Here is a 13055-nt window from a genome sequence, read left to right as displayed (position 1 = left end):
TATATCCCCACTTCATAGATCAGGAAACTGAGGCTCAGAGACATGACGACAATGCCTGAGATCATCCAGCTGTTGTGAGCTATGGAGCTAGGACTCCATCCATTATCTGTCTGATGCCAAAGCTTCTGCTCTTACCTTTGAATCATGAACCTACCTAATGGATGTTCAATTTAAACTCCTACACTCTTTCAGTTCAGTTCAGTTCAGTCGCTCAGTCGTGTCCGACTCTCCGCGACCCCATGAATCAAAGCACGCCAGGCCTCCCTGTACACTCTTTACCTGCAAGATTTTGCTATGAGTAGCTTCTTTCCTCTTCAAGGGTGACTTACCTAAATAATCTGAGATTATCTGCAAGTTTAGGGATATCAGTAATGTCCTCCTGAGGAAAAGCAGATAACATTTGACAAGCAGTAATTAGACAGGTGGTGCTGGCACTCTATCCCACACCGTAGCCACCTGCCACATGGAACTATTTACATAAGAATTAATGAAAATTAAATAAAATAAAAAACTCACTTCCTCAGTCATACTAGCTACGTTTCCAGTAGTGACCTCAGGTGTAGGGTGGGAGAGGACTGGGACTGAGATTAGGCACCTGAGATTGGGGATCCTGGGGGTAACTGGTGAAGTTCTATTTCTTGATTTGGGTGGTAACTTGGCTGATAATTTAATATTGATTTGTTAAGCTGTACATTTTTGTATTTTTTCACTTTCTGTGTCATATATTACACAAATGAAAAAAGATTAAAAAAAACTGACCATACACTATCATTCAAGTTAAAAATCTGAGTTAGAAACTACTACTTTTATGTACAAACAAAATATTTCATAATTGTTACATCAGAGTGTATAAGAGTAGCTATATCTAGTTTACTGATATATAGAATCCTACTGATTCTCAGAAGGAATCTGGTTCAAAGTTCATTCTGTGGTATAGGTTGGTGCCTATTTTCAAACTGAAAGGACTATTGTTTGGCACTACATAAAAATATTGAGGGCGTTGAGAGGGAATTTTCCATTTGTTCTAAGAAGGATGACGTTTCCACTGTAAGTATTTAGTGGAGGAAGTAAACAAAAGAGAAATCCAGGTTCGCGGGGCCCAGGTCTCATAAATGTGGTTCAGGGCCTGCATCTCTTCAGAATCTGAGAATTTCATTTGTATAAGGAAGTTGCTTTTGCATTATACCAATTTCCTATTTTAAGGAATTTAATCATAAGAGAACACACATTAAATACAATGCCTCATTACATCTATTACTATTTATACCAAATTACAATGAATCTAATTACCAAATTACCTCTCTGATTCAATGTGATTAAACTAATGATTGAAGAAGTTAAACAAAAGGTGGCTCCCAATGAATGAATCAAACAAGGCAGGGCACTGCAATTGTAAAGCTGACAGTTCAGCCACACTTGCTGGATAAGAAGCAGGAGCGTTTTTACTTTACGTTTTACTGGAGAGTTTTTCTTTATTTTCTAAAGTCAAAGTGTTCAGGAACTTTTTACAGTGTACAGTCTTGCCCAAAGAAATGCATGACTAGGTCAACAGATCACATGGTTTTGTATCTGTGAAGCATTCTCTCTACTTTCACAGCTACCTCATTCTTCTAGACTTCAGTTAAAGGGCCAATTTCATGTTCCACTCTAGTGAAATGGAGACTGGAGCGTTCTTTCCCTCATACCAAGCCAGCTTATCTTTAAGAAGAAATATAATACAAAAGAATTGTCATTGGGAGTGATAAAAATACCTTACAGTTACTTACAGAGCTGATCTGAGAAAAGCTAGTCAAGTTTAAGTTTGTCCGAAGAAGAGAGTGTTTTCTTTTCTTCAAAATCAGACAAAATATTCCCTTATTTATAATAAAAAAGCTCATTTATATTTGTCAATCAGAGCAAAGCCACAATTCTGAGTTATCAGAAACATTCATACCAAAGTGTTGTCTGCTTTTCCGCCTTCCAGGGTCACTTCCAAATTAGAAAGTGCTGCTTCTACTTCGTCAACCTCAGACTCATTTGTAAAATCCTGTATTTCAGTGGACAACGACAGTTTGCTAATGTGATACTACAACAAAAACAGAGTTTTTAGGACTATTAGAAATACAAATGAAGAAAGAAAATACTGAACATCTCCTGGAAGGAGATCTCCTAGGTATGCAGGGAGAATGACATTTTAATGTAAATTATTTTGAGATTTATGGTTAGTCATGTTCCAACTCAGTTATTCTCCATCACTGGTTGACCTTATGGTGTGGAAGCAATGAGGACAGCAAGACTGATACCTTATAAGATGTATGCATGGGTTGGTTATGAGGAATATTTTAAACTTAAATTTACTACACTAATTTTCAACTCCTTTTCAAAGAAAAAATCAGTAGAAAGAAAATGCAACTTTAAGGAGAACAAATTTTCTTTGTTTCCTTCCAGAGGAAGGTACCAATGTTCCCATACCTGTAGTGCTGCAAAGATCAACATTTCTTCCTCTGTGCAGTCAATTTCTTCTAAGAGAATGGCCCACCTGGCTTGTTCATAGATTTGGTTTATTCGGACAGCATCATACTAGAGAGAAGAACAGGCATGGGCATATGTGTGTGTGATGGGGAATATTTACATCCCATAATATAAAAGTTTTATAATAACTGAGGTCAATTCTTATTAATCAGATGCAATAAATTTTAGTTCAGGTAACTGAAAGAACTCCCCCTATCTTTCCACTACCCCAATTCATTTTACTTCTTAATTAAGAACTTTCTCAAAGTATTTCCCAGAGCTTCTTCAAGAGGCCAAACTGACCCATCTTAGTTAGACTCCATTATTTTCCCTTTCTTATCACACTTCTGTTGGTGGGAAACACAGCTAACGGAATGGTTTATGTGTTAAGTAAAATAAGGAGAAGGGGTCCCCAGGCTGATCTGTAGACTCTGTGTAACTCTAAACAGAATCTTAAACCCCCACCCTATGTATTTCAGTGGACAAGGACACAGGTTTTTAGTGCAACTTCATGTAAGCTGTTCAAGTTGGGCTGGAAAAGACAATGTTCAAATATCTCCAAGAACATTTTGAAAAACAGCAATGTTGGGAAGATACTTTTCCTCTAAGTTATTGAAACATATAATTAAGTGGCAGCAACTAAAATAGTGTGTTATTGCTGTGGCAATGGACAAAATGTCAATAAAGTAATATCTAGTAACAGACTTAATGAAGGTATATAATTTAATATAAAATAAAATGGCACTTTATAAGCAAGAGAAGCTTTCTTTCAACACTATAATAGTGTTAAAAATGCCTAGCCGTTTGGAAAACAAGATAGAAAATCACAAAGCCTTACATATCTAAAATATACAGATAGATTAAAGAATCCAAGCATGTAAAACCACAGTGTGATACCACTTCACATCCACTAGGATCAATCTAACCTAAAAGACAGATAATAACAAATGTTGCTAAGAATGTGGAGAAGTGGGAACCCTTATGCATTGCTTGTGGGAATGTAAAATGGTGCAGCCTCCATAAGAAACAGTTTGGCAGTTCATCGAAAAGTTGAACACAGAATAAGATCCAGCAATTCCACTCATAAGTATAAACTGAAAAAGAATAAAAACAGGGACTTGAATGAATACTGGTACTCTAATGTTCATAGAAGCATTATTCACAATAGCCAAAAAGTAGAAACAACCAAAATATCTATTAATTGACGAATGAATAACAAAAAGAAGTATATACATATCATGAGTATTATTCAGACTTATAAAGGACAGGAATTCTGATACATATATGCCATAACATATATGCATCTTGAAGACATTATGCTCAGTGAAAATAGACACAGAAAGACAACTATTGTATGACTCCACTTATATGATAAGGTGCTGAGAATAGACAAATTCAAACAGGAAGTAGAATAGAGTTTACTAGCTGCTGGAGGAAGGAGAAAATGGGGAGTTTTGTTTAATGTGTATAGAGTTTCTGTACAGGGTGATGGAACAGTTTTGGAAATAGTGGTGATAGTTGCACAACACTGTGACTATACTTCTTGCCACTGAACTGTAGACCTAAAAATGATTAAAATGGCAAATATTATATTTTAGCACAATTAAAAAAAGGCAAAGGAAAAAACCCCCAGATGTGTACATGAATGGTTACAGCAGCATTAGTCATAATAACCAAAAAATAGAAATAATTCAGATGTCCATGATAAAACATGGTATATACATATAATGTAATATTATTTGGCAATAAAAAGAGATAGAATACTGATACATGCTACAATACAGATGGACCCTGAAAATATGCTAAAGGAAAGAAACTGTCACAAAGTACCACGTATTTTGTATATTGTATAATTCCATTTATATGAAATGTCCAGAATAGGCCAATCCACAGAGGTAGAAAGTAGACTGATGGTTGTTGAGGACTGAGAGAATTGGAAGGAAATGGGAAGAGACTCCTAATGGGTGATAAGGTTTCTTGATGGGATGATGAAAATGCTCTGAAATTACATAGTAGTAATGGTTGGAGAAGGCAATGGCGCCCCACTCCAGTACTCTTGCCTGGAGAATCCCATGGACGGAGGAGCCTGATAGGCGCAGTCCATGGGGTCACTAAGAGTCGGACACGACTGAGCGACTTCACTTTCACTTTTCACCTGCATGCATTGGAGAAGGAAATGGCAACCCACTCCAGTGTTCTTGCCTGGAGAATCCCAGGGACAGGGGAGCCTGGTGGGCTGCCGTCTATGGGGTCACACAGAGTTGGACACGACTGAAGTGGGCTTCCCTGGTGGCTCAGAGGTTAAAGCTTCTGCCTCCAATGTGGGAGACCCGGGTTCGATTCCTGGGTCGGGAAGATCCCCTGGAGAAGGAAACGGTAACCCACTCCAGTATTCTTGCCTGGAGAATCCCATGGATGCAGAAGCTTGGTAGGCTACAGTCCACGGGGTCGCATAGAGTCGGACACGACTGAGCGACGGAACAGAACAGAACAGAAGTGACTCAGCAGCAGCAGCAATGGTTGCACAACTCTGAATATACTAAAAACCACTGACTTGTACATTTTAAATGAGTGAAATGTTGGTATGTGAAATGCATGGTATATGATTTTATATCTAAAGGCATATTATATTTAAAAATCTAAAGATAACAATCAAAACTATTACAAGGAAACAGTAGAAAACTTTGTTGCCTTTCAGAGAGGAAGCCCTTTCTAAGCAAGACAGGAAGCCTTTAGGTTATGATGCACAAGACTGACCTTACAATCATTTTTAAATCATTTAAACATTTTTAATGGCGAAAAATACCCTAGAGAAGATTGTATGTTAAGACAAGATATAGATTGAAAGAAAATATTTGCAATAAATAAGTGTTCCTATAAATCAATATGAAAAATATAAAGAATTCAATAAAAAATGGGGCAAATATATACAAACACGCAATCCACAGATGAAACCCAAATGGCCACAAAAACATTGGAAAATATGCTCAACCTCACTAATCATCAGAGAATTAAAACTAAAATCAGATGACATAATTTCTATTTTCCTATCAGATTTATCTAGGTTGTAAGTACTGATAATGTGTGGTGTTGGTGAGGATGTGGTGTAAACTGGCACTAACACATATGTCAGTAGGAAGCACTTTGGCAGGATCTTTTTGCCCTTTCACGAGCATGTCCATGGTTACTATTCTAAAGAAATACAAGTCATTCATCAAAGATACTTGAACAAGAATATTCAGTTTTTGAAAGAGCAAAAATTTCAAGCAACCCACAGGTCCTGATAAATTATGGTTTAGCCTTTTCTTTGATTATTTTGTAGTAGTTAAAAAAAGTGAGTCAGACACATATATGCTGACATGAAAATATGGCTGATATAAAGTAAAAAGAAGCAAGCTACAAAAGCAAATACATGTTTATAAATGTATGTGAAAAAATCTGCAAGGATGGTTAACCATTAAGCTGTTAACCATGCCTACCTCTTGGGAGAAAGATCATGGTAAAGGATTACTTTCCATTTTTACTGTAACTACTTCCTTTTTATGTTTGATTTATAAAAATTCCTTCTACAAATACATATGAAATTTACCATCTTAACCATTTTTAAGTGTACACAGTGGCATTAAGTACACTTGCATTGACCACCATCTGACTCCAGAACTCGTTTCATCTTGCAAAACTGGAATTCTGTTCCGATTAAACAGTAACTCCTATGTTTTTCTTCATATTGAGTTTATACTGTACCCTTTAAAAAAGATAAAAATGTTGAAGAAAACATGGCGGAGAAATAGAAAGACATTCAGAGTATGTAAACAGGTTTATCATCAGTTGGTTAGCATTAGTTCACTTTTCCTTTTGCATTAACTTTATGCACAGTAGGGAAAAAAGTGACAAGGAAGGACAAAATCCACAGTAAGGCAAGCCTGGGAAGCAGCGCTGCTCTCAGGACAGTGGGACTGTGACCTGCCTGCAGGCTTCCTCCTTCTCACTGCTTTTAAAACTGCTTGGAAAGGAGGGCAAATGCAGATCCAAGTGTGTGGTTTTCAGGAGGCAGGAATAATACCAATCTCAAGAAAGTCTGTCCTTGTTTTCTTAACTTTGCCAGGTGTCATGGAAACCCTCAGGAGTTTGCCCCAGAATCCTCCAAAAACAAACTGAAACATGACAAGCATGAAAACATTCATGGCAGCATTATTCATAACAGCTCCAAAGCAGAAGCACTTGAATGTCCCTCAAATTGAAGAGGAATAAACAAAATGTATCCACATGTATCCATCCACATGATGGGACACCACTCAGGCAAAAACACAGATACACATCAAAGCCATCATGCCGAGTGAAAGAATCCAGACACAAGCTACACACTGTATGATTCCATATGTGACATTTCTAGAAAAGGCAAAACTCAAGACAGAAAGCAGATCAGGTGCAGGCTGGGGCTGGGGGCAGAGACTGACCACAAATGGGCATGATTGGAAATGTTTTTGCACGATGCAAGTGTTTTAAAACTAGATTGTGGTGATGGCTACACGACTATGTAAATTTACTAAAAATTACACTGTACACTTACAATGGGTGAATTTTATGGCATGTCAATTATACTACCATCCAAAGACATGAAAACTAAAAAAACCACACGTACACACAGTGCACACCAAAAACCAGGCAACCAACTCCCAACCCTCTCCCCACAAAAGGCCCCTGCCCTTAATTCAAGCTGACACACACAATTTAAATAATATGTGAAGTTGCTGAAATCTGAATTGGGCTAATAAACTGTCATTTGTCACATACATATTTATATATATATATATATATGTATGCATGTACGTATCTATTGGTCTGTCTGATTAGTGAAAGTAAATTAAATCACTCAATAAGGCTTTTCTCTCAAATGCAGTCAGTACAGATTTAAAAAATTGAATAAGCACTTCCACACCTAAAACTACTTATCTCCTTTCCATTCCCAAGTCTAGTAAAACAGTTCTTTGAAAGTATTGGTTAACAAGAGTTGCCTACTTTTCCAGACTGACATCAGGAGAACAGGCCGGGCCAGGCCTGGCTTTTGCTGAGGAACCCCAGGTCGTCTGCTGCATCCAGAGAGCTCTGGACTTTCCTCTTCGGACTGTTCACATTCCCACTGAGCACAGGGTCCTTGGTCTTTTGCAGGTTCATTTGCTAACAGGGGCCCCAAAATGTTTTCCCTGAGAACTCTTTCAGGGGTTTCAGTGATTCAGAAACACGTTTTTCCCTGGTGGGGACTGGCTACTGCTGCCCTCTCCTTGGTCCTCGATTTCCTTTGTCTCCTGGTTATTTGAAAATAGAAATCACCAAAGCATGTGGACTCTACCACCTCCACTGCTCAAATCCCTGTTTTTCCCCATCTAGTCAGTTCAATAAACCTCTCTCCTTCCACCAATCAACAATATGAAAATATAATAAAGCCTAACTCCCGTAATTTTCATGGTCTCAGGAGAGGATTACTATTTGATCTAATCATTCAAGATTCTCTGTTAGTTGGGTAGCAACTTTTAGTATCTTTTAAGCCTCTTACTAAAACTGATGTGCCTTTTCTGGAGAAGGAAATGGTAACCCATTCCAGTATTTTTGCCTGGGAAATCCCATGGATAGAGGATTCTGGTGGGCTACGGTCCATGGGGTTGCAAAAGAGTTGGACGTGACTTAGTGACTAAAAAACAACAAACGCTGTAAGACACCATCCTGCAGGTTGTTGTTCTCTTTTTTGCTGTTCAGCACGCATTCCTTTTTTGTGGTTGCTAGCTGGATGCTGTATTTAATGAAGTAGATAGGAGCACATGCTAAAAATATAGCCTCGGTACACAAAGATTATCATGCAGTTAGTATAATTTGGCATATGTGCTAATGTAACGAAAAGAAGATTACTTCAGTGAACTATTTTGCTTTTGTATTTTACTTGAAACTAATTGATGGGGGATATGTAAGACCAGCATAAGGATAAAAGCAACATATTTCTAGTTATGTGATAATCAAGATTTATCACATCTGTGTTGTTATATGGCCTCTGTTTAGTATCTGAAATCTAATTTTAGGCTTAAAATTCCCATTTTACTCCAGAGTAAAAAATGATTATATTGAAGCATAGACCTTGACTATGTAACTTTAAAGAATTAATAGAACTCTGTAAAGCCTGTTATATTATTTTTGTAAAAAACAAATGTAAATGTGTACATATATATGTGTATATATATGCACTTATCTATCTATATAGGCTTCCCTTGTGGCCTAGACAGTAAAGAATCTACCTGCAATGCAGAAGACCTGGGTTTGATCCCTGGGTTGGGAAGATCCCCTGGAGAAGGAAATGGCAACCCACTCCAGTATTCATGCCTGGAGAATTCCATGGACAGAGGAGCCTGGTGGGCTAAAGTCCATGGGGTTGCACAGAGTCGAACATGATTGAGCAACTAACACACAAACATACACACACATATATGTATGAAGTATGGAAGGCTCTGGTTGATTACCTCCTGCCTTGACAGCACTTTTCTCTAAGATGTTAGACTTGACTGCTGCTTGTAAACCACATACTGCAGGCCTGAGGACTGAGTGCAGTATCAAGTAGAAAACACATCTTTCAAGGACACAGTTGATCTGCTTCCTAAGAGTCCCTTGTACTGCAAGGAGATCCAACCAGTCCATTCTAAAGGAGATCAATCCTGGGTGTTCATTGGAAGGACTGATGCTAAAGCTGAAACTGCAATACTTTGGCCACCTCATGCGACGAGTTGACTCACTGGAAAAGACTCTGATGCTGGGAAAGGTTGGGGGCGGGAGGAGAAGGAGATGACAGAGAATGAGATGGCTGGATGGCATCACCGACTCTGTGGACATGAGTTTGAGTGAACTCTGGGAGTTGGTGATGGACAGGGAGGCCTGGTGTGTTGTGATTCATGGGGTCGCGGAGAGTCGGACACGACTGAGCGACTGAACTGAACTGAACTGAAGGAGGAAGTTAATAACAAAGAAACATTTTTTCAAAGAGGTTGGACTTTAAAAAGTCCACATGAGCCTAATAAAAGGGAAACTGTTACTTTGAAGTCATAAAAGTTTTTTTTTTAATGCACACATTTTAAAATGTCCTTAAATAGGGCAAAAGAGTATATAATGATGAAATTAATTTTGAATGAATTTAAAAGAGACAAAAGGTGTACAATAAAAAGTCAATCTCTCTTCTTTGTTCCGCACAAATGGTGGTTTATCTACTGACTGTTTTTATCTTGTTCCTTTTTTTTTTTTATCTTGTTCCTTTTTACTCAATAATATTCTCTGAACGTGTTTCCCATCAAAAGGAAGCTGACTCATTCTTCCTAATCACAACACTATATGAATGGATCATAATGTAACTAACCAGTTCTCTACTGATAGATGTTTAGGTGGTTTCCAATTTTTTCCTAAAACAAACAATGTAATAATAACTATTCTTGTGTACAGACATTGACTCACATATTTGAGTATAACTGTGGTAAAAATACCAAAGGGTAGATTTTCTGGGTCAAAGCTATGCAGAATTGTAATTCTGACAGATACTGTCAAATAGTCTTCCACAGAGACTTAATTTGTACTTTGACCTACAAGCAGTGTATGTATGAGAGAACCTGTTTCTCCACACTCTAGATAAATAAGATAGTGTGTGGAACTTTTTATTTTTTGTGCATATAAGACTAAGAGCTATTGTAGTTCCTTTTCTATGAACTATGTGTTCACATCCTTTGCTACTGGGTTGTTGCTATTTTATTACTGATTTGGAAGAACTCTTTATATATTAGAGAGTCTGGCCTTCTGTTCGTAGTAAGTATTACAATAATATTTTTCTACTTATCTGTAATTTTTTGCCATGTATACAATTTTCATTTTTAATTAAAATTTATCAATCTTTCCTTTTATGGATTCTTTTTGCATTTCTAAAGTAATATATTTAAAATGTTGTATTCTAGTACTCTCATACATCTGAGATTTAAATCAGTTCCAGTAGCCTACACCCTGTAGCTTGCTTGTATCTCTCCTCTGAAAGATAGAGCAGAGAAGCTCCCCGGTCCAATGAACTGATTTGGCTCCTAAATACAGGGTGCCTTGTATATTTGCAGCGGTTTCTTGGGTGCTATCTTTGCTCTTCTTAATTTGATTGTAGATTCTTTGAAAACATGAACTCTATCTTAAGTTTCTGTATCCCTCTACCCAGTACACAGCAGAAGCCTTAAACTTGGCTTCATTTAAAGCACTCTGTACTTTAGGAGGGGAAGGGAAGGAGGGCTGCCACAACTCTAGATGGTTGGGGATCATCTTGCACTGCAAAGTCATATCCTGCCAGCCTGAATCTTCCAGTCATTTTTGGGTTGGCAGCTGCTATTTGGCTGTTAGATTCAAATACATTTTGTTCATAGGCTGTGGACAGAGAATTCCTTACCAATTAAGCAAGCAGAGACTGGAGGCAAAGAGCCTAGGACAACGGCCCTGGTGACCTTTGTCTTTGGTGTGCTTGCCCCCTTCTGGGATTATGATTCTTTTTAATCTTCCACTTTTTAAATTATTTTTACTTTTTTAAAAAACATTTGGCCACACTGAGAAGCATGTGGGATCTTAGTTCCAAAACCAGGAATCAAACCCACACCCTCTGTATTGGAAGCATGGAGTCTTAACAACTGGACCATCAGGGAAGTCTCATAATCTTTCATGTTTTAGACAACACATATTTAACACTGCTCTTTCATGTTTGCTTACTTAGGCTAATGATCTGACATATCTGAATTTTTTGACTGTAATGCCATTCACATGTTTCTGACAAATTTTTTAGAAGTAGATGACTGAGTTTATTTTCAGTAGTGAGCTCAATTACCAAAGCAAGGAATTTAATGTAGAATCTCTTGGCAAGGAAACTGATAGGAGAGCCTTCAAGACCTAGCTGATCCAATCACAGAGCAAGTGACCAAGGATTACTCTCCTAGCATCCTTGCAACATGTAGGGGTGGAGGGCAAAGGATATATCAGAAGCGTTCCCTATTTTCAAGGAGTCTGCAGTTTGTGGAGAAAACTCGTGAACATGGTACAATTAGAGGTATGAGTCCTGAAATCATATTCAGTTGTGGCTCAGAAAATCGAAGGGCCAGCATGACCAAGAATAGAGAAAAGCTCTTATTCTAGAAGGAATAAGACCTGAGTGTGATCCTAGGGCAGGGTTTCTGAATCTGGGAGTCTAAATCAGGTAGTCCATAAGCTTGGATGAGGAAAAACTACATCTCCATTTGCACCAACTCCTAATGGAAATTTAGCATTTCCATTCATGATAAATGTTAGCAACAAACCACAGTATTATAGAGAACTCATGACTACCAGAACCACAGATTTTTCATATTCCTCACAGTTGCTATTTTCCAATAATGCTCACATGAATCACCACCACTTCAATATTAAGCTAGTTATGAGAATGGCCACTATATATTCTTGTTTATTCAATTAATGAAAGAGATTTACTTATATCCATTTTGAAAAAGATTTTGGTTACTATATAGTTCAATATAATTATTCCTTATTGTAATCTTATGTTTTATTTCATAAAGTTGAAAACCTTATTCTAATGTCCAGCAGTTTTGGGTCCTCAGCTGCTATCTTAGCTTTTGGCACATGGTTGTTGTTTGTTGTTTAGTTGCTAAGTCATGTCCGACTCCGTACAACCCCATGTACTATAGCCTGTCAGGCTCCTCTGTCCATGGGATTTTCCAGGTAAGAATACTGGAGTTGGGTTGTCATTTCCTTTTACGGGGACCTTCCTGACCCAGGGACCATTTCCTGCATTGGCAGGCAGGTCCTTTACCACTGAGCCATCTGCGAAGCCCTTGGCACACAGTAGTTGTTTGATAAATAAATGAAAAAATAAACAACAGGGGTACAAGTCTGAACAGACAAGATGGAGCCACGTTCCTGATTTAGCAATTAGAAAATGCATAAATATGCTTTATTTATGTGTTGTCAGATTTCAGAAAAAAAAAAAAACTTATGTATTAGAATAGGTAGCATACAACAAGGCAGAATAAGCTACCTAGAAACTAGGCAAGGAAAGAGTAAGTTGAGTCAGGAATGAGACTAAAAATTGAGGTCATAGAAAATGTAAAGATTTGGTTCTTTGATTTCTTTCATCAGTGTCTTATAATTTTCTGTACATAGCTCTTTTGTCTCCTGAGGTAGGTTTATTCCTAGGTATTTTATTTTTTTAGTTTCAATGGTAAATGGGATTGATTCCTTAATTTCTCTTTCTGATTTTTCATTGTTAGTATATAGGAATGCAAGTGATTTCTGTTATAGATTTTGTATCCTGTGACTTTACCAAATTCACTAATTAGTTCTAGTAATTTTCTGATCGTGTGTTTAGGGTTTTCTATGTACCAGAAAAACATCTATTTCTGCTTCATTGACTATGCCAAAGCCTTTGACTGTGTGGATTACAATAAACTGTGGCGCATTCTGAAAGAGATAGGAATACCAGACCACCTGACCTGCCTCTTGAGAAACCTGTATGCAGGTCAGGAAGC

The 13055-nt window shown here is 37.6% G+C and overlaps 1 protein-coding gene across 1 annotated transcript in view; it reads right to left on the bottom strand.

Moving 5' to 3' along the window:
- Window positions 1-13055, bottom strand: part of FERMT1 (FERM domain containing kindlin 1) — a 71004-nt gene that overhangs the window by 27170 nt on the left and 30779 nt on the right. Inside the window, exons 7-9 of the mRNA XM_055432044.2 lie at window positions 2452-2559; window positions 1934-2065; window positions 330-379 (exon numbers count right to left, since the gene is read on the bottom strand). Of these exons, the coding sequence (XP_055288019.2) occupies window positions 330-379; window positions 1934-2065; window positions 2452-2559 (290 nt within the window). The remainder of the gene's footprint in view (window positions 1-329; window positions 380-1933; window positions 2066-2451; window positions 2560-13055) is intronic.

Source organism: Moschus berezovskii, chromosome 15, assembly GCF_049115385.1.
Source record: "Moschus berezovskii isolate FMDL1 chromosome 15, NW_MosBer_1.0, whole genome shotgun sequence".
NCBI classification, from domain to species: domain Eukaryota; kingdom Metazoa; phylum Chordata; class Mammalia; order Artiodactyla; family Moschidae; genus Moschus; species Moschus berezovskii.
The sequence above is the reverse complement of the archived record's forward strand: the minus strand, read 5'-3'. Positions and strand labels throughout refer to the sequence as shown.